At 46.3% G+C, this 21,590-nt stretch overlaps 2 protein-coding genes across 2 annotated transcripts in view; one reads left to right on the top strand and one right to left on the bottom strand.

Annotated features, from left to right (window-relative positions):
• CHTF18 (chromosome transmission fidelity factor 18) overlaps positions 1 to 8,066 on the top strand; it is a 488,876-nt gene extending 480,810 nt beyond the window's left edge. The window contains exons 21-22 of the mRNA XM_085629346.1: positions 881 to 935; positions 7,759 to 8,066. Of these exons, the coding sequence (XP_085485472.1) occupies positions 881 to 935; positions 7,759 to 7,895 (192 nt within the window). The 3' untranslated portion in view covers positions 7,896 to 8,066. The remainder of the gene's footprint in view (positions 1 to 880; positions 936 to 7,758) is intronic.
• The window catches only part of GNG13 (G protein subunit gamma 13), a 154,885-nt gene continuing 141,361 nt past the window's right edge, over positions 8,067 to 21,590 (bottom strand). The window contains exon 4 of the mRNA XM_085629351.1: positions 8,067 to 8,740. Coding sequence (XP_085485477.1) covers positions 8,635 to 8,740 — 106 coding nt within the window. The 3' untranslated portion in view covers positions 8,067 to 8,634. The remainder of the gene's footprint in view (positions 8,741 to 21,590) is intronic.

The raw sequence follows: 21,590 nt of genomic DNA, 5'->3' as shown, positions 1-21,590 counted from the left end.
GTTGATTACCAGTCGATCATTACGTTTCTAGGCAAATGGTACTCAGACCTGGGTGATCCCACAGAAGACATGCAATAGCAGAGAGTACTCGGTTCAACTTGGTACAGTATAAATATCTACACATTGGCTTTTTTGATATCCCAACTTCTGTACAAAATGAATTAAGACATGAATGTGATGTACCTAAAACATGTGGTTCTGATACAATAATTTTTTATTCCATGTATAAGTGATCTTGTGTAATAGTTAATAAATACATTATAGTCAGACATTATGCAACGACTTTCAACACCATCTTATTGGAAACTGGTATATATCCACAAACTATATGTATTGAGTCTCATTTTGACTCATACAGACAACTGAATGTGTTATTGGGCATAGTGCTTGCAAAGAGACAACTGCAATGAACTGGAAGGCTTGGAGTGGGCTTATATTTCAGCTGGGTTCAGGACCTAGAGCAACGGGTACTAGGAGAAAGTGATAATATGGTGAAACAAGAGGAGATGACGTGAGCATACTGTAGGTTTTCCTTATTATGCTGGACCATCCATTTGATAATCATCTGTCGTGAATGTCCAGATTGACCAATGCATGTTCATGGCTTGCGTGGAGTCCATGTTTACTATGATGTGAGTTTTTGTCACAGTTTTAATCTTAAAGCATCTTATTTACAATTTAGGTAATCATTTACATGAGTCAAAATCAGATAAATAATATAGGATTGCTTGCACTTAAGATGGGTATGTGACTTGCCTAATGTTGAGGCATTGTAGTTGTATATGGAACTTATTCTGTTTCTTCTTGAAAGTTATTGATTTTTAAAAAGAAAGAAAAAGTAACCTGAAACTAAACGTAATTTTTGTTTCCCTGTTCACAGCCGGAGACGGACTTCTTTGGGCGTGTGATTGTCAAGAAAGTAGAACCTGTTGTAGGTATGTATGAGGAGTTTATTCTAAACCACTCAATGAAAATTGCTAACTTCAGATTTTGTTTTTTAAAGCATCCTAGTTGTTTCTAATTGATATTACTTTTGGCCAATTCCTCGCCCAGTAGTATCTCCAGCAGTCAGACTGGTGCTAGAACTGTTTTCCGCAACTACTATTTCTGGTGCTAGGTGATTCCAGTGCAACACTAGTTGCAGATATGCTAAATTACACTGTCCAAAGTGACACCAAACCTCCTTAGGGGCATCTCCCTGGCCAGTAACATCCATGCTTTATCCTGCACACCAGTAATACGCCAACCTGACGTTTGCTTTATCTTGACTCAATGTGTTTTGACTCTATCTTTCTTGGTTGTTTTAACAAGATTTTAGTTATGTGCCTCATTTTCTGGCTTTTAACCTTGCCTGAAATCTAGGATGCATATGTCGGTCTGTCCCACATTCATCCGATCTTTGGGATCTAGGCCTACACTATGATGCAGGCTTCTGTGATCAGTTTTTCTTCCTGCACCAGAGGGCAATTGTGGAGAGAGCAGCGAATCTATTCATGGCACATCACAAACGTGTTAGGATTTAAGGTGTGGAGTTATTGCATAGACAACAAGCTTCATCCTGGAAGCGTTTTACACAGAAAGAAAATTTATTGTGCCCGTCTAGCCACCTAAGCAGCACATTAGGCTCCTCCTTCCGTCCTCCTTGTGTGATTTGAACGCCCTGGACAACAATTGCATAGACTGTGTTCTCCTGTCCATAAGGAACCTTCTCATTCGCCATCTGAATCCATTCCAGCGTTGAAATGATAACAAAAGTTTCCCCTAGAATCTCTAACCCCAACACCACCATTCTAACGCTTTCAGGAGCAGTTCTTTTGTGCTTTGTTGTAGCAATTTCTCCTCTTCTACTCCAGTTGCATTTGTAGTTTCTGCCAGCTAATCTTGGAGTGACGCCAGCCTTGTGCCATCTGAATCCGTTGCCTAAAACCCCTACAAGGAGGTGCTGGCTAAGGTGCTTCCATTCCCATGCATGTGACCGGTGTTACTGATGAAGCGTCCTCTGCCAAACATGTTCTACAACGATCCACTCTAGTTGGTACTCTTCTCTGGTTTGACTCTTATGCTGTAAAATTTTCAGACGTTATTCCAGCGCGGTCTAAATTGACAAAAGGGATGGCTCTTTAGGAGAAAATGCCGTAGAGAGGGTCCCAGCCTTAGAAATCACAACTGGGTGTTAATTCCACTATTTCCTTGTGCTGAAGAAGGGCAGGCAACTTTGCCCCATTTTTGAACCCTCAACTTTTCCTGCGTGAGGACAAATTCAAGATGCTCACTCTGGCCCAAGCTCTCTCTGCCCTGGATCCAGGAGACTGCATGGTGGCATTGGACCTGCAGAAAGACTAGTTTACATGTGTGCGTCCTGCAGGCCCAAAGACGTTACCTGTGGTTCAAGGTGGGCCACAAGCATTTCAAGTTTGACATTCTCCCTTTGGCCTCACCAGTACCCATCAGGTGTTCACAAAGGTAATGGTGGTGGTTTGAACACATCTTTGGAGATCTAGGTACCAGTTTTTTCCTAGCTCAATGACTGGCTGTTTAAGACTGGCTTGCCATTGTCAGTCATAGACCACCTCCAGACAATGGCAAACTATCTTACTTTGGGGTTTCACAATCAAAATCACACCTGGCTGCTTCACAGAGGCTCCCTTTCATCCTGGATAGAGTGCATGTTTATGCCTTCCTCCCAGAATAACGAGTCCAGATCATTCAGTCTGTGACCCTGATGTTTAAGACTGTCCTCGGTATCCGTGAGGAAAACTATGATGCTTCTGAGACTATTAGCCTAATGGACCCTGCACCTCGATCATGCCAGAATGACATATGGGGCGTGCAGTGAAGTCTGAAATCTCAGTTGGCCCAGCACCAAAGAAACCGGTTAGACTCTATGCAGGTTTTGGAGGAGACTGCAAAAAACCAGCAGAGGTGGCTGCTTGACCGCAATTGGACCAGCAACAGACCTCTCTCTATGCCCCAAACAGCGCTGATGGTAGTGACTGGCGCAGGACTGTGGGGTTGAGGATGTAATCTGGGAGAGGTGGGGAGCAGAGATCCCTGCTGGATCCAAGCATATCAACCTACTAGAGTTGCAGGTCATTTCATTGGCGTTGAAAACCTCCCTTCCATTTATCAAGGGAGGCTGGTTCAAGTCATCACAGACAACACCATTGCCATGTAGGGCAGAATGTGGCATTGGACTGTCTGCCAAGAGGCCTTGTGCTTCTGATCCTGGCTGAACCAGGATGGCTTTTCCCTGATCATACACCATCTTGTGGAATATTTAAACACCAGGGAGAATGATGTCAGCTGGCGATGCCTGGTGAATCACGAATGGTAATTACACCCGGAAGTGGCCCAGGACATGTTCCATCTGCGGTGAGAGGCTTGGTGCAATCTCTGCACCACTGCTGAGAACGCGCAGTCAGCACATTTGGGCATTGGAGTTTCTAAGGCTCTCTCTCAGAGACTTATTCCTCTTAAAATGGAGTTCGGAACTCCTGTATGCCTTCACGTTGCTAAATTAACTGCCCCTGCAAAAGATCATAAACGAGCGGGCCTAAGTCATCTTAGTGACCCCAGATTTCGACAGGAGAGTGTGATACCCGGAACTTCTGGCCATGAATATCTATCCTCCGATCTGGCTGCCACTTGGGAAAGCTATTGTGCCGCAGCAGCATAACAGGGTTTTGCACCCAGGCCTGCTCATTCTACATCTCCATGTGTGGAGATTAAGCAGTGGCAGTTTTCGCCACCTTTGCGCCCAGGCATCCTTCCAGGAAATCTCTTTACTCAGGTTGCTGGAACAAGTTTGTGCGGCTCCAGTAACACAGACCCTTTGTAAGCCAAACTGTTGGGTGTGTTGCTATTTGTTCTTTCTTATAGAGACTTCTAGCCTCATCATTTGAATATTCCTCAGGCATAAGACTGGATCTGGAATCTTTTCAGCAGTACTTCTGCTCTCCTGAAGGTGGTACCTTGCAGTTCCAAACCCACTCTGTTTTGCTCCAGAAATTATGTGCGGGACCTATATTGGCACCACTCCTGTGCACTGACATCAGTTCCTTTCTTTCTGTACCTCCACTGGCAGATGCGGAGCTCCCTCTTGTGTCTCAGACACATTTACCTCGATTTTCAACAAACATTTCTACAGTGTGCAAGAGCTGTCCCCCTCTGAAACGGTAGGTTTCAGGCCCTTTAGGTACTGTTACAAACAGATGTCTGTGACGGATCCCCAGCAGGTCCATGACTCCAAGGCCTGCAGAGGTTGCGCATTGATGAACACATGGTGAAACACTACGTCACTAAGCATTAGAAGATGCTACAACGGGACCGTTACTTGTCCCACTCCACGTCCAAAGTGTGCACTTGGTTCCCTTTCCTGGAGTCAATGGTGCCACTTCAGAGGATATTCTTCTTTGTTCTCCAAGTCCTCAAGAAAGTGTTGCCTTCCCACACAGCCTCACAAGCTGCAACATTGCCACTGCTTCTTTCACGGTTTTGGCCGAGGTGTCCCTTACTGCCAACCCATCCAGCCCCCTCAGGGAACCTACCAGTTATGCAGTAGAGACCATGGTGCCCACCACCCCGCGGCCAAAGTCAGCACAACATCCAAAACCTGTGATTTCACCTATCAAAACTCTTTAGCGTGCCCTTAGAGGGACAGAGCCACCCAGTGGAAAGCAAACTCAGCCGATTCTTATCGGGATGGCAACCATTCATGTCGGACAGGCGGGTCCTATAGATTGTTCGCAAGGCTTATGACTTGTCCTTTCTCTCTTCTCCACTGCACCTTACACCATCCCCTCAGCAACTGGCAGAGGACCATCTCTCCATTTTGCGGCAGGAAGTACTTCAAAAGTACCAAAACAACGGCCAGTCGAGAGGGTGCTGGTGCCAGAAGTAGGGCGTGGCTGTTATTCCCGCTACTTTCTGCTGCCCATGAAGGACGGAGATCTTCGATCTACTCTAGACCTGCACCCTCTCAACGCCTAACTCTGGCGGGAGAAATTCAAAATGCTCACCCTGGCCCGGGTCTTGTCTGTCCTCGACCCTGGAGATTGGATGACAGCGTTGGACTTGTAGGTCGCCTATTTTCATGTATGTGTCTTGCTGGCCCATTGGCATCATCTGCGGTTTGTGGTGGGACAGGAGCATTTTCAGTTTGCCGTGCTCCTCAGGTGTTCTCGAAAGTGATGGTGGTGGCGGCATCGCACCTTCAGAGGTCAAGACTGCCAGTCTTCCCCTTCTTCGATGACTGGCTTTTGAAGGTGAGTTCGCCTCAGGCAGTCGTCGCCCACTTCCAGACTATGGCGAGACTCCTGTCATCTTTTGGGTTCACTATCAACGTGTCGAAGTCACACCTGACCTCTTCTCAGATGCTGGAGAGTCCAGGACATTCAGGCAAGCATACTGATCTTTCAGCCTCTCTCCTGGATTTCAGTGTGGTCGCCTCTGAGACTGCTGGGACTCATGCTCTCCTGCATCCTTCTGGTCGAGAATGCCAGGTGGTATATGTAGGCTCTACGGTGGGATCTGAAGTCCCAGTGGGTCCAGCAAGGGGGCCTCTCCAAGCACGGTCAGATTTGGGAGGAGAGTGCAAAAGATCTGCAGTTGTGGTTACTGGGCTGTGATAGGCTAAGTGGCATACCCTCAACCTTCCCCACACAGAGTGGACAGTGGTGACAAATGTATCACTTCTAGGTTGGGGCGGCTATCTGGGAGAGGTGGAGATTAAAGGCCTCTGGTGAGTCCTAGATCCACACCAACCATCCTGAACTGAGGGCCATCCTCTTGGGGTTGACGGCCTTCTTTCTGTCCATCAAGGGGCTGCTAGTACAGGTGCTCACAGACAGCCCCTCTGCCAGCAAAAAGGACATGTGCATACATTCTAAGTATGATGAAACAGCAGAGTGTTCACCTGGAAGTTTTCTATGCTGACAGGAATTGTGCAAAATAAGGGTATATAGTAAATGCCATACACTTATTTTGCAGAAAGGACATTTTGGCTCTAGGAATACCATTTGAATAAAATATGAATACTTGTTTTTGAGTAATTTGAACATCAATTTGGGAAGTAGAGGGGATGAATAAAATAAGAGTGAGAGTAGTTGCAGCCCAACCTAAACATGGAAGTTTATTGCCTATTTAGTGCATTTAATGTTTTGCACGACGGTGATAAAAGGCCTGTCTTTCTTAAACTTCAGTGAATGTACAGCTGCAATCCTGGGTTCGAGCAGTCTGCAGGCCTAAAGCCAAAAAGTGCCATCCTTCTTACTGTTCCTCTGGTTTTCACGAACTTTTCTTGTATTTACAAGAGCCTCAAACATGTATTTGCTCTGTGTAGCACCCCCTGCTTAATAGCTGGGTCTGCACTTCATTCATACCTGTCCACAGTACTCAAAAATGACCCTCGGTCCAAGTTTCACATCCTTGTTTGTCCTCAGGTTTGACTGTGAATACTTGCCTTCTCAGTGGAGACTCCCCTTTTGGGACACCAGTTGCTTTCAGATCATAGAGGTATTTTCATACATGCAAAGTTCCCAGTGTTTTCTCAGAAATAAATTTGCTTGCCTTGGTTTCAAAAAAGGATTCACTTAAGACAGAAGTGGGACAAAAAGGGAACAGTTGAGACTTGCTCTCACACTTTGTATTGGATCCTGTCCCATGGCCTCCCCAATTAGGTCTTTTACAAACTGCAGCTTTATCATTTGCAATCCATCTACCAAAATGGAGGTCAAATAAAAAGAAACATCACCTTTACAATGCCAGAAATGAGCTCTATTGGCTGTCAGTATAGGAGCGGGTCGGGTTCATGGTGGCCGCTTGAGCCCAGGCCAGAGTGCAAAATAGGATCCAAGCTTGTGATAGTACAAGAACCTATGTGTCATCGAACCCAGGCAGTACCAAACTTCAAATCATAGAGGATCATTTTGAAAAATGGGTTCAGGAGCCTCTTATGTGGAACTTTCAGCCTCTTCCTAATCCCATAGTAGAAAATTTATACCAATGTATTTATTGTCGTCAGCAAAATTGCCTTCCAATATAAAATATACTTATAACCCAAAACACATTGGGTCAAATGCATAGTAATTAATAAAAATACTCCATAAGATTAATTCATCATGATATACGCATGGTTAATAATACCATCTACGGCAGACAATATGTTTTCTTTAAGGCTTGATGCAGTTCCTTCCCCGCTCTTCCAGTGCGCCCATCCTTCCTTCTCTGTACGATAGGTGTGCTCCAGACCCTCCTTAAGATGGGCGCAGCAGCGAATTCTGGACATGAGTATTCAGGTCTCGAGCATCCTTCTTTATAGAAGAAGGTTCACAGATGCCTTCAGAAAACAGTCTCCTACTGGCTTTTAAAAGAAGATGGATTATTGGGGCTTGTGAAAGTGGGGTAACGGTCCATTTACAAGAAGGAGAGTAGTGAGAAAGTATCATCCGAGATATATTGTAACTTTTAACGGTTCAACAGGTAAAGAACCCTTTTACTTAAGGTGCTGAGGGGGGAAGAGGTGTTGGGGGTATTGTGTGAAGGCAGAAGTTGAGGGTTGAAGTCATACTTTGTAGCTCTTGCATGGTCTGTCAAATTAGTTTAGCTGACTATAGACAGGATAGGCAGGAAGTTTAACCCAAATGTGGGCCTTTTGATGACCGACCTACATATTGTGAATGTATCATTGTTTTATGGAAATAGTAACCAGACGATATTTGTTTCTTTCTCTCCTTCCCATATATTTTTGGTTCCCTTCAGAAAATTCGGAACCTGAAAAGATATCGATTGAGAAACAGATTGGGACGGCAGTGGGAAAGAGTGACGTGTGGTTCCGGTTCAATGAAGGCGTCTCCAACGCCGTGCGGCGAAATATTTATATCAAAGACCTCCTGTGACGAGTCCTCTCATTCATAGGTCCACAATGTACATAATGTGTGTGGGGGGAGCTCAAGGTGTTCTGGAGGGCAACCTGATCAGAGCCTCGAGGGGGGAAATGTTTTATGTTGATGAGTCCGTTTCAGGTCTCTCCAGCTTTTGTTAATAAAAGAAAAAGCAATGTAAACAAATGATTCGACTATTGCTTTAATTAGTTTATAAATTCATATAGGTCTGGTATTCATATCTTTACTTCGTAGCTGCAAAATTTAATTATTCTACAACTTACAAAAGTACCTAAAATCTTTGAAAATATTTTTTTTTTTACAAAAGTTTCCTTTACAAGTTGGAAAAATTAAATTAAACAGACATTACATGAAGCATAGTTTAAGTGGCAGCAATCTATCAAGAACATATTTTTCTGGGTGTATCTATATTTACTTCCTCTACTCTTCTAGAAACGTACCTTTGACATGTTTTTTGTGCCGTTTTTGATCAAGAGCTTCCAAAATAGCATTGCTAATCGCTTACTTGCTTTCTGTGAGGGCTATTTCTGGCTGACACCTCAGACTTTGCCTGGATTGAAAAAGACTCACTTAGGGCCTTCTTTGTTCAAATGGACATAACAGGAAAATTGCAAATTATTATTTCTTGCCATTGATACAAAAGTACATTCAGAGTTGATGAATGATGAAAGGACTGGAGTTGGAAGCTGTTCTCTGGGTCTTTGAGGATCCCTTGAGGGGTCAGCAGGAGTGGTCACAGTATGCTGCATTTGCCTTTCTCCACCCATGGGTTGTTTTTCATCAGCTCTGGGTTCAGGAAGGGATCGTTCGGTACCCCTTCTTCTATCCATTTGAGTAACCTGTGGGAAAGAGACCAGAAGAAGGTCTTTCAAAAACACAGTTACAGCACTTTTCACCATTAGTACATATATTACTTTCTTAGCCAAAACGTGTAGATAGCTCAGCATTTCTACCAGTAGATATATGGCTTTGAATGCTTGGCTCCTCTCACCATGAAGGTGTCTACGATCAGCATCGAATTGAAGAATTGCCCCTCAAAGGGTTGCTACCGGCTAAATGCGAAGTACAAAGCACTGGTGACCTGAAACATCTGTAGACTCCATTTTAAAAAGGGAAATACCAATTGCTGATGTTCTGAAATACACAAAACTAAGAATTTGTAAATAAGTTTGGAGTGGGCTTGCGTCAGCTGATATGTTTAATGCTTAGAATTTTATTTAGTGATTTTTAAATATTTCAGAGGATCAATAGATATTTTTTACTCTCAATATTAAATAACAATGCAAATATTTTTTTCCATGTATTAGTGGATCTAAAGTTTGAGTATAGAAGACAGAAACAACTGTTTATTGTTGTGATTTGTAAAGCAAACAAATTCAAAAGAAGTCTAGATGGCTGCTATGTTTTTTCAGAGCAAAACGTCATCCTGCCCTTGGCCTATCCACAAAGAGAATAGCAAGAGAATTCATTCAGTGAGGCATCTAGGATCCAATGGTGGAGGATATACAGTCTTTCACTGGGCAACAAATGTATACAAACTAGCAGCAGACATGTCTAGAGGCTTTTGAGATTGATTAATCCCATGCAGCACAAGAGATATTTCGCCCTCTGACAGCTACATTTGCAAGTGCACAAGAGAGTTGCTTATTTTCATCAGGGAAGATCACCTACAATTAGGCGTTGCAGCAATGAAAGCTGGAGCAGTACATTTTAGATCATTAAATATTATTAGTTTACATTCTACCTGTAACCTCTTTTTAGGTAAGAGACGTTACCTATAAAGACTGGGGAAACTTAGTGAAGGCAATGGCATCCTATGCCAAATTTATGATACTAAAGGGTCACCACTGTTGAGTCTGTGAATGAGGATGGGGAATTTACTATCTTAATTGTACATGCCCCCAAGTGCCACTTATATGCGCAGAGCGTGAGAGTCCTATATTCATTGAAAACTGCGAATCGGGCCTTTTGCAACTAGAAAACTGCTTTTTTTTTTTAAATGTACAAAATGCAATTCAGTAACTATTACCAAATCACATTTTGCATTTGATATTCAGTATTTTGAAGGGACGTGTTTAGGGCATGACTTCCAATGCCGAATCGGTATGGTATCTATTGCTTTTTTGCAACCAAATTCCGTTCATGAAACAATAATATTTACCACCAGTTTAAAACTGATGGTAACCCATTCGGGACGGGGTAAAAAAAAAAAGTTTAGTGCAGGCAGTGGTGCCATGGACCACTGCCTACTTTTTCTTTTTAAATGCATCCTGTTTTCCTTTAAGCAAAACGGGATGCATTAATTATATTTAAAAAAAGATTGCTTTATCAAAAGCAATCACAGACCTGGTAGTCTCGGGACCTGAGTAGGTCACCATCCCTGTGATGGGATTGATTCCTATTGGGTCGCAAATTGCGACCGACCGCATGATGTAGCTCTATTTGCGACCCACTAGGAATCACTAATGAAACTCAAAAAAGTTTCTTACATTAGGAATACCGATTTCCCAATTGCGAATCAGAAAGAATTGCAATTAGGAAATATGTGTCCTTAATGTTAATACATCTAGCCCTTGATTCCCATCATTTTTCTTCAAAGGTCCTTCATGCTATTAAATGGTGATCATCTGAGTCTATGGCTGCCTGGGTCCCAGTTCATTATCTTTTTGCTTGCCCACCATTGTTTTCACAAAATCCACCCCCATGTTGGGCTCCATATTCAGGCGCTCCTGTATTGAGGCTGTATCCTTTCAGGTGACTCCCAAACTATGGAATTCTCTTACTTTCCAAGGAAAGGAACATTGATCCAGGGATCCTGAAAGAACAGTGACCAGACTAATAGTAGAACATTTACTATGATGTGTAAATTACGTGTGTATATTCTCTTTTGAAGAGTGTCTACTGTATGGGCACACACATTGTCTTATATGTTCACTGCGGTGTTAGCTGTGGCTTACCGGTAAGAATCAGGCCAGCGTAGCTAAAGGAGCAGGTTCTATGCACATGCTCCAGCCTTGTTCTGAGACATCACCGCTCTACATGCTGGAAGAGGCTGTGAGCTGCGCACAGCATTGGTCATTGTATGTTATATCTTGTTATTATGTTGTATGACATGGTCTGGCATTTCATTGTATAGAATGGTACGGCCTGACATGTCATTATATTGAATGGTGTGGCCTGTCATTGTATGGTACGGTATGGTCTGTCATTGTATGGTATGGTATGGTATGGCCTGTCGTATAGAATTGCATGACCTGTCTTTGTATGGTATGGCCTCTCATTGTATTGTATAGTCTAGTACGATATGGCCTGTAATTATATGATATGGCGTGGCATGTCATTATATGGTATGGCCTGTCATTGTATAGTAAAGGATGGTGTGGCCTGTCATGGTATGGCCTCTCATTGTATAGTAGGGCCTGCCATTGTATGGTATAGCATATTGAGGTGGGCGAGCCAAAAGATTTACAGGGAGAGCTAAGTCAAGGGTCTAGCTCAGATCTTAGAGCCCATGCACAAGCCGAACCCTGAAAATATTTGCTATGTAAATCAAACAACAAACATGATGTAAAATGTAGGAAGAGGAGTTGGCCTAACGGCTAGGGCAGTCGACCTCGAATCTGGGAACTGGGTAATGACGCTGAACATCCTGTGATTCTGGGCAAATCACTTTTATCTCCCCGTGCCTAACAAAAATGAACGTGTCCTCATGTAATGTAACTGGTGCTATGTAACGCACTCTGATACCCGATTCGGGTCACATTCACGCTATATAAAACTCTGTACAATTTTTTTTAAAAGATCAAATGATAATTCACCACCTGTCTAATCCCTTATCCTTCAGGAAAACATTTAAACCCCATCTGTTTTTCTGAAGATTCCCTCCGGTCTTGAATTCATTTGTGGTTCAGTCCTATCACCATCAAGCCAGTTTGTGAACATGTGCAACATGAGTGCTCAACTCAAAATCCTGTAATTGTGCACTTTACTGTTTTTACTTCCATGGGTTCGAACCAAGACATGCGACCTGTTATTCATAGAGGACAAATTATTGAAAGATACATTTTGTTGAAGTCTTTTCTTCCCTCATCTCCAGATGTGAATTTGGTTTACACTAATTACACAATAGCTTTACTCTATTCAACTTCCCTTGCCTTTCAGAGTATCTTTCTCACATCATTGGCAAGGATTCATAAATACTCAGATAAGCAGAATTTCCAGACTGATATTCACTCCTCATAAATAGGTGATATTCAACACAGGATTTGTGTTTCCTTCCAAGTATAACAGTCGTCTGTGGGCAGAGGAAATCAGCTTTTTCTGTATGTGTGAAGACCTTACCTATTGTGAAATGGATTTCTAATAAACTGGTTGGGAAATTCGTCCTTGCCGTTTCTCCAGTGACGTAAGCACCACAGCAACATGACTATGCAAGAGCGTGCGGCTCTGGTTTGGTACTGGGTTTTAAATGTATTCCATGTTTAGTCGCTCTGTTATAGCTCAATTTGGGAGTTCTGTCGTTCACTTGAATCAATTATTCAATTCCATTACATGATGAATGAGTGGACATTTCCATCTAAATGAACTCTCTTGAGTGCTTTTATTTGGTTTTCTCAATTTTCCCAGTTCAGTGGCCTTCATCTATTTTGGACTTTAACTTCCTCCAATGGCTAATGCGCCTTGCCAGCCGTAGGCTCCACCATGAGACCGTAGACACCGAGACATTGTGTTTTTTAAATACATTTCTTTCCACAAGTTTGTCATGAAGGCTTTCTCATCCGACTTACAAGTTATCCAGGAACTATTCTTTCCTGACCCCCTTTCTTAAATTCTTTAGATCGTGAAACAACCTTTCTTAATATCCATAGTGCAAAGAACACAGGCTGGATCATGACGGGCTGAGCTGGCTCGGCGCAGAGCTGAGCGCCTGTTTTATGTGCCAACAGTGCGTAAACTTAATTAATTTAACTCAATATTTCTCTCAGTTAGTGCTTTATTTTTGGATAGTATGGTTTGGAAAGGATGAGTGAGGTTTTCCTGTTTTGGAGCAGTGCTGTCCCAAAGTAAGGAACTAAGAGAAATATTGGGTTAAATCTTGGGGAGTGGGGTATATTTTATCTGGTGTACCCAAAATCGTTCCACCCATCAGGTAGGTCATCAGTTACCTTTGGTGACCCTATTCTATCAAAGACAGCCTCTAGTGTCACTAGTGCCCCTGTTCCATTTTACTCTGTTAGGTTGTCTTTCATGCTGAAGAGATTCTCATTCTTGGGTGATTTTCCAAAGTGCCCTCATCCCAGTCGAGGCAATTTCTAAAGAAGAAAACTAGGTCTACATCCCTTGTTTTCTGCAAACTCCAGACGTTGAACACTTGCTATGAGGCAATGCTCTCTATTTCTCCGAACCCTTAAGTCCTAGCTAGCCATCTCCCCTCATTCCAGTGGCATACTCTAGAACCGTACCAGGCACCTAAGTGAGATGCCAATGTAAGAGTGAGAAAAAGTTCCCATCAGCCCTCTCTACCTTCTCCTTTTATGAAACTGGCCCGCTCTGCCCAACCTCGAATCTAGGTAGAGAGAGAATGTATATATCTATATATATATATATATATCCAGGGGAAAGGAAAATTGATCCAGGGATCCTGAAAGAACAGTGTCCAGACTATAGTAGAAGATGTACTATGATGTGTAAATTGCTTGTGTATATTCTGGTCTACTGTATGGGCACACATGTCATTTTATAGGTTCACTACGGTGTTAAACCAGCGTAACAAAAGGAGCTGGTTCCATGCACATGCTCCAGCCTTGTTCTGAGACATCACCACCCTACATACTTGAGTTGGCTGTGAGCTACTGAGCTGTACACTGCAGTGGTCGTAGGCTGCACCCCTTTCTCTGAACTGCTTGTATGACGGTGAAATACCTAGAACATTGCAACCAAATAGTGCCTGTCATTTTATGCAGTTTAATATATTTGGTACTATACTGATGAGAGGCAGTGCATTTCCATTTTTGGGCCTGAATACAGAAATAATGTGTGTGTCAGCCCTTGCCAGAGAGCACTGGGGCTCGGGGAGTCCTGGTGAGTGTGGCACAATGGAAAATGTTTAAGCAAGATGGCCTGTTGGACACCGGATGTGACAAGAATTGGCAAAGCCAATAGGTCTATTAGATTTATTGGCTATGTGAAAGGATTTTTTTGTTATGTTGTATAGTGTGATACGGCATGACCTGTCATTGTATAGTACATATATCATATATATAGAATGGTATGGCCTATCATTGTAAAGTATGGTATGGCCTGTCATTGTATGGCCTGTCATTGTATGGTATGACCTGTTATTGTATAGAATGGCATACCCTGTCATTGTACAGTATGCTATGGCCTCTCATTGTATTGTATAGTATGGTATGGTGCAGTACGGCGTGTAATTGTGTTGTATGCAGTGTGGTTTGTCATTGTATGGTATAACCTGTCATTATACAGAATGTCATGACCTGTCATAGTACGGTAGGGTATGGTCTGTAATTGTATGGTATGGCGTAGCATGTCATTGTATGGTATGACCTGTCATTGTACAGTATGGTATGGCCTCATTGTATAGTATGGTACAATACGGCCTGTAATTGTATGGTATGGCATAGCATGTCATTGTATGGTATGGCCTGTTATTGTATTGTAAAGTAGGTATGGCCTGTCATTGTATGGTATGACCTGTCATTGTATAGGATGACATGTATGGTATGGCCTCTCATATAGTATGGTACAGTATGGTGTGTAATTGTATGGTATACAGTGTGGCTTGTCATGGTATGGCCTGTCATTGTACAGAATGTCATGACCTGTCATAGTACGGTATGGCCTCTCATTGGATAGTATGGTACAGTATGGCCTGTAATTGTATGGTATAGCGTAGCTTGTCATTGTATAGTAAAGCATGGTGTGGCTTGTCGTATGGTATTGTGAGACCTGTCATCATATAGAATGGTATGGACTCATTGTATAGTATGGTACAGTACGGCGTGTAATTGTATAGTATGCAGTGTGGCTTGTCATTGTATGGTATAACCTGTCATTATACAGAATGTCATGACCTGTCATGGTATGGTATGGTACAGTACGGCCTGTAATTGTATGGTATGGCATAGCATGTCATTGTATGGTATGGCCTGTCACTGTATACTAAAGTATGGTGTGGTGTGGTCGGTCATGATATAGTATTGCTTGGTATAGCCTGTCACAGAGTTAGACAGGTGGCAATGACATGCTTCCAGTCCACCGACCCCTCACAATAACATCTAATACAACTATTTATGACAGATGGACATAGCCTGCTGATTTTCTTTAGGAGTATAGGAAAGAAGCCAACACTAAAAAATGTTGCACTCCTAACATCTGCAGTCCTGAATAACTTGTAGCTGTATTACTTTAATTCCTTGAAAACAAGGAGAGGGGCATCTACAAATCCAGAGGGACAGAACTCCTATGTAACTTAAAAGTTAAAACCAGAATTTACCCTCTGGAACTCCTTATGCACACTTGGTCATTTACTCCTCACTCATACCACTCAACATCTGATGTATCAATGTTCCCCCAAGATTAAAATAAGAGACTCTAATGAAAGTATATACGCACTATTGTGCTTATTTAATAGATCAGAAACCCAAATAGGTCAAAATAAATATAGTACAAATAACAAAAACGACAGGGAATTTCTTCCCCTGCGGTGTGCTGTTTACACTAGTGTTCAAATTAACAGTTGCAAGACAAATTATATTGTCTGGTAGTTTCCTGTCCAGTGGGGTGGCGTATTTTGCAATTAATGTGTATAGGAGAATCTAGGTTTTTTTAATGGTTTTTAATAGTTTTTGTGTAACTGTGTACATTATTGATTTTGTGGATATTCAAAATGTCTAATTATTTGTGATTATTTGTACTATATATATTTTTACCTATTTGGGTTTCTGATCTATTAAATATGCACAATAGTGCTTATATACTTTCATTAGAGTCTCTTAGTTTAATCTTGGGGGAACATTGATACATCAGATGTTGAGTGGTATGAGTGAGGAGTGAATGACCAAGTGTGCATAAGGAGTTCCAGAGGGTAAATTCTGGTTTTAATGTAATTCCTCCCACTCCTTAGGTGTAACTCTAAACCCTGTTTCCTTCTTTACTCTTTCAAGATGAATGGAGAGGAGATGAACATGTTGGCCAACCTTTATCTGCCTATACCAGATGCCTAGACGTTCAAGTAGAAATTTAAACAACATTTTTTTAAATGCCAAGAGCTCTCTCCTCTAGAAATTCCGCATGCATTTTTAATGTACTTTTAATTTGGAAAATGCTGAACCAAAGCTTATTTATCTGAAATACTGAGCTGAGCTTATGTTTTCTATGAAACAGTATATTTCAAATTGGCTACAGTGTGAAAACCCCAAGTATTCCAATGATGACGTTCTACATTGGAGATAGCAAACAAAACCTTTACGGTCCTTCCATGAGGGGATCTCATTGCAGTCTAATATGTTATTGTCCTTAAAGATTTTGCACTTCCAAAGAATTAGCTCTGCAATTGATTTGTAAAAAGGATTATCTGAAAGAAACACGTTAGTTAGATTCCTCACCTTAGAATATCCCCAGGCGTCAGACTGGATCCTGAAGATTTTTGTAGCAATACCCCTTGCGCGTCGCTAGGCGTCGTCTGCGGCTCCGCGTCCGTTGTTGGCGTCGTGCGCCGGAATGACGTCGTCGGAGTACTTAGATGCCGCCCTCGCGCGCTGACGTCAGTTCTTCTTTTTTCCGCGCCAGTAAGCACCGATCCAGGAGAGCTACCCCTTTAGTCATTTTTTGACTAACCTTTTTGACTCTTTTTGGTCACTTTCTCGACTCTGGTGCCGGTAGGATGCCTGGTTTCAAGGCCTGCGACGACTGTCATCGACTGATGTCGGTGACCGATCATCACTGCCGGTGCCTGTACTGTTTGGGCCTCGACTACGACGCGGAGTCGTGCTCCGATTGTATGGCCCTGACCTCGAAAGCTAGGCGGGAGCACTCCCGTAAGCTTCTCGAGCTTCGCCACTCGGCTCCGCGCCCCTCTCGATCCCGGTCCAGGAGGAGGTCCAAGGATCGGTCGCGGAGCCGCACTCGACATCGTCGCTCGTCTGGCTCGAAGTCTTCGGGTAAGTCGAAGCGCTCCAAGAAGTCCAAGAGGCGTCACCGCTCTTTGGACTCCCCTCACCGGTCGCGCGACTCGGCCGAGGGTCAGGGTGGTTCCACCCCCGCAGCTCCACCGCAGGCGCCGCGCACGTCCCCATACCCGCCGGTTCCTGGGACTGACGCGACGCCGGCGGAGGTCAGTGCCTTCCTCTCGGCCATGAGGAGCCTGGCCCCGCCGTCGACGCCCGCTGGTGCGCCTTCGGGCCCCGCAGATTCAACTGGGCGACCTTGCGCACCGGCGACTCTGCCCCCGGCACCGTTGGAGGCTCCGGCCCGACGCCGCAGGTCTCCGAGGGGCCCAGGCCTGGGCCCCCGTCGACGCCGGTCGACCTCGTCACGCCTCCTCCGCCGGCGTCGACACCGGTGCCACCTCCGACACCAACTCCGGTCGACGTCGATCCCCGGTTCAGCCCCTGTCCGGTCCCGACGCCGCATCCGACGCCGCTAGAGACACATTTTGTCTATCGACCGGCTCCGATCATTCCTCCTGTTTACCAGGAATCGGATGACGGGGGCGACTGGGAGGGGTCCGTGGACCCTTTGGCCCTTCAGGACCAACTTTCACAGGACTGGGCAGATGAACTGGGGGAGGCCAGTGGTTTGGATACCTCACCGGACACTGGATTCATCTCTCCTCCGACTGTGGCTTCGGAGGAGGGTGCAGCTTTTTCTGTGGTGCTGCGCAAGGCGGCCGCGGCCCTTGGGCTTGAGCTGCCTGCCGTGGCTGTGAGGACCAACATCCTCACTGAGGTGCTTCAGTCTGCCGCATGCTCCACTGAGCCTCTGCTGCAATTCAATGAGGCCCTCGTTGACGTTCTGCAGGGCACCTGGTCCAAGCCCTCCACAGTCCCTCCTGTGGATAGGAACGTTGCCAGGCGCTACCGCCCTGCTCCGGGCAACCCCAGTTTTCTGTCCCAACACCCCACCCCCGAGAGTCTGGTTATCCAGGCCTCTACCTCCCAATCCTCCTTCCCGTCCGCTCCTCCGGACCGGGATTCCAAGAGACTTGAACAGTTCGGTAAGAAGCTGTTCTCCTCGCTCAGTTTGGGCCTGCGGTCTTTGAACACTGCCTGTCTCTTGGACCGTTATTCCCACTCTCTGTGGGATACGGTGGAGGACGTGCTGCCCCTGTGCCTGGAGGAGGCCCAGGCACGGCTTTCCTCAGCTCTGGCCGATGGGAGAGATGCAGCGCGCCATGCAATCCGATGTGGACTCGACACTACGGACTCGCTGGGTAGGGCGATTTCTACCACGGTGGCGCTTCGACGTCACGTCTGGCTGCGGTCCACGTCCTTTTAAGGGGATGTCCAGAGCACTCTCATCTCACTTTTGATGGCACTCGCCTTTTTGGTGAGAAAGCGGACAGTGCGCTGGCTCGCTCCAAGGACTCCCGGGCTACGGCCAAGTCCTTGGGCCTCTCGGCCCCGCGGCCACAAGCTTCCGCTTTTCGCTCCTTTCGTGGCCAAGGAATGGGCACCTCCTCACGTCCACCTAGCCACCGGCCGCAGAACCAGCCTGCACGCAGTCGCGGACGTGGTTTCCGCCGAGGCGGTACTGGAGGAAAACGCGGTCAGTCCACATCCACCCCGGCAGCATCCGCCTCAAAGCCTTCCTAGTCCGAGCTTTCAGGCCCAATCCTCGCCAGTGGGTGGCAGGATTCGCCATCACCTGCTCCACTGGCGTACCATCACTTCGGACAGGTGGGTGCTGCAAATCGTCCGAAGGGGCTACTCCCTCCCCTTCGAGACGACCCCTCCAGCCATGCCACCGCAGCACCACCGTATCTCGGAGGATCATTCGAATCTTCTGCAAGAGGAAGTTTCGGCCCTCTTGGCCAAAGAGGCCGTCGAGCGCGTTCCGAGCCCAGAAGTAGGTCGTGGTTGTTATTCCCACTACTTTCTGGTTCCCAAGAAGGGCAAAGGGGGCCTACGCCCTATCTTGGACCTCAGGAACGTCAATGCCTTCCTTCGGAAGGAACGGTTCAAAATGTTGACTTTGGCTCAGGTTCTAGCTGCCCTAGACCCTGGAGACTGGATGGTAGCGTTGGACTTGCAGGACGCATATTTCCACATCCCTGTCCTGCCGGCCCACCGGCGTTACCTGCGGTTCACGGTGGGTCAGGAGCACTTTCAGTTCACCGTGCTCCCCTTCGGCCTTACCAGTGCCCCTCGGGTGTTCACGAAAGTGATGGCAGTGGTCGCAGCTCATCTGCGCAGATCAGGGGTTCCAGTCTTCCCCTATCTCGACGACTGGTTGTTGAAGGCGGGCTCGCCCCAGGCAGTCGTCTCCAGACTACAGCGGATCTCCTGCATTTGCTGGGGTTTTCCATCAACGTGCCGAAGTCACACCTGAGCCCCTCTCAGAAGCTCCTCTTCATCGGAGCGGTTCTCGATTCGGCGCAGTTCCGGGTTTCTCCACCGGAACAGCGGGTGCGGGATATACAGGCCCTGATTCCTATCTTTCGGCCTCTATCCTGGGTTTCGGTCAGGCTAGTGTTGCGGCTTCTGGGGCTGATGGCCTCCTGCATCCTACTAGTGCATCACGCCAGGCGGCGCATGCGGGCTCTGCAGTGGGACCTGAAGTTTCAGTGGGCCCAGCATCACGGCAACCTGTCCGACCATGTCTTGATCTCGGAGGGCACTGCACAGCAGTTGCAGTGGTGGCTCACGGACCGCGATTGGGTCACGAGCAAGAGCCTCTCCCTACCGGAGCATGTCGTAGTGACGGATGCGTCCCTCCTGGGATGGGGTGGCCATATGGGAGAGGCAGAGATCAGAGGCTCTGGTCTCCGGCGGAGTCTCGCCTCCACATCAACTTGTTGGAGCTGAGAGCGATCCGACTTGCACTGAAAGCCTTCCTTCCCTCTGTCCGGGGGAAGTGTTGTGCAGGTGTTCACGGACAACACCACCACCATGTGGTATTGCAACAAACAGGGCGGGGTGGGGTCGTGGACCCTTTGTCAGGAGGCTCTGCGCCTCTGGACATGGCTGGAACACCAGGGCGTCACCCTAGTGGTTCAACATCTGGCGGGCTCTCTGAACGCCAGAGCAGACGGACTCAGCCGCCGGTGCATGATGGATCACGAATGGCGTCTGAACTCAGAGGTGGCGCAAGGTCTCTTTCAGCTGTGGGGAGAGCCTTGGTTAGATCTATTCGACCACCGACGATAACACGCAATGTCAGCAGTTCTGCGCGTTGGAATTTCCAAGGCGGCACTCACTCAGCGACGCTTTTCATCGCGAGTGGAGTTGCGGTCTGTTGTACGCCTTTCCGCCTATACCACTTCTGCCCAGAGTGCTGAAGAAGATCAGGCACGACCGGGCCCAAGTCATCTTGGTGGCTCCGGATTGGGCACGAAGGTACTGGTATCCCGAGCTACTCAGTATGTTGCCCGATCCTCCGATACGTCTGCCCCTTCGGGAGGATCTTCTGTCGCAGCAGCAGGGGACAGTCCTCCACCCGAACCTGTCCAGCCTCCACCTCCATGCGTGGAGATTGGGCGGCAGCAGTTGATGCCATTTGACTTGCCTCCTGAAGTCTGTGATATCATTCTGGCAGCCAGGCGTCCCTCCACAAAGACAGTATACGCCTGCTGGTGGAACAAATTTGTGGCATGGTGCACAGCAAAGGCTGTGGATCCCCTTTCCGACCCTCTTTCTGAGGTTCTCCTCTTTCTTCTTTCTTTGGCCCAGCAGGGCTCTGCCTTGGGCACCTTGAAAGGTTATCTTGCTGCCATCTCTGCCTTCTTACGGCTTCCTGATCAGCCTTCTCTTTTCAAGTCCCCTGTAGTTTCACGCTTTCTTAAAGGCATTACTCACACGTTCCCTCCTGTCCCTTTCGTAATGCCTCAGTGGGATTTGAATCTTGTCTTAACATTTCTGATGTGCGCTCCCTTTGAGCCTCTTCAAAGTTGTCTTCTTCGTCTTCTGACTCTTAAGACTGCTTTCCTGGTAGCCATCACCTCGGCTAGACGGGTGAGTGAGCTCCAGGCTCTATCGTCCAAGCCTCCTTTTCTATCTGTTCATCCGGACAAGGTTGTCCTTCGGCCTCGTCCTTTCTTTCTACCGAAAGTGGTGACCCCCTTTCATCTTGGGCAATCTGTCACCTTGCCCACCTTCTTTCCGCCTCCGCATCCTTCAAAAGAGGAAGAGCGGCTCCACCGTCTGGACCCAAAACGTGCACTCTCCTTTTCGTTGGCTACGTGGGTGCAAAGAAGGGAAAAGCTGTGCACAAACGAACCATCTCCCGGTGGGTCGTTTTGTGTATAAAAATCTGTTATTCCTTGGCAAAAAAGGACCCGCCTGTTGGGCTGCGAGCCCATTCTACTCGGGCCACAGCGGCTACTACTGCTTTGGGACGGGGAGTCCCTTTGCAGGACATCTGTCAGGCGGCCACGTGGGCTTCGCTGCACACGTTTGCCAGGCATTATTGCCTAGACAGCCAAGTCCGGAGGGATGCTTCTTTGGCCGT

The sequence above is a fragment of the Triturus cristatus genome, chromosome 10 (genome assembly GCF_964204655.1).
Source record: "Triturus cristatus chromosome 10, aTriCri1.1, whole genome shotgun sequence".
In the NCBI taxonomy this organism is placed as follows: Eukaryota; Metazoa; Chordata; class Amphibia; order Caudata; family Salamandridae; genus Triturus; species Triturus cristatus.
Note: the sequence above shows the minus strand (reverse complement) of the source record. Positions and strands in the feature narration are given on the sequence as shown.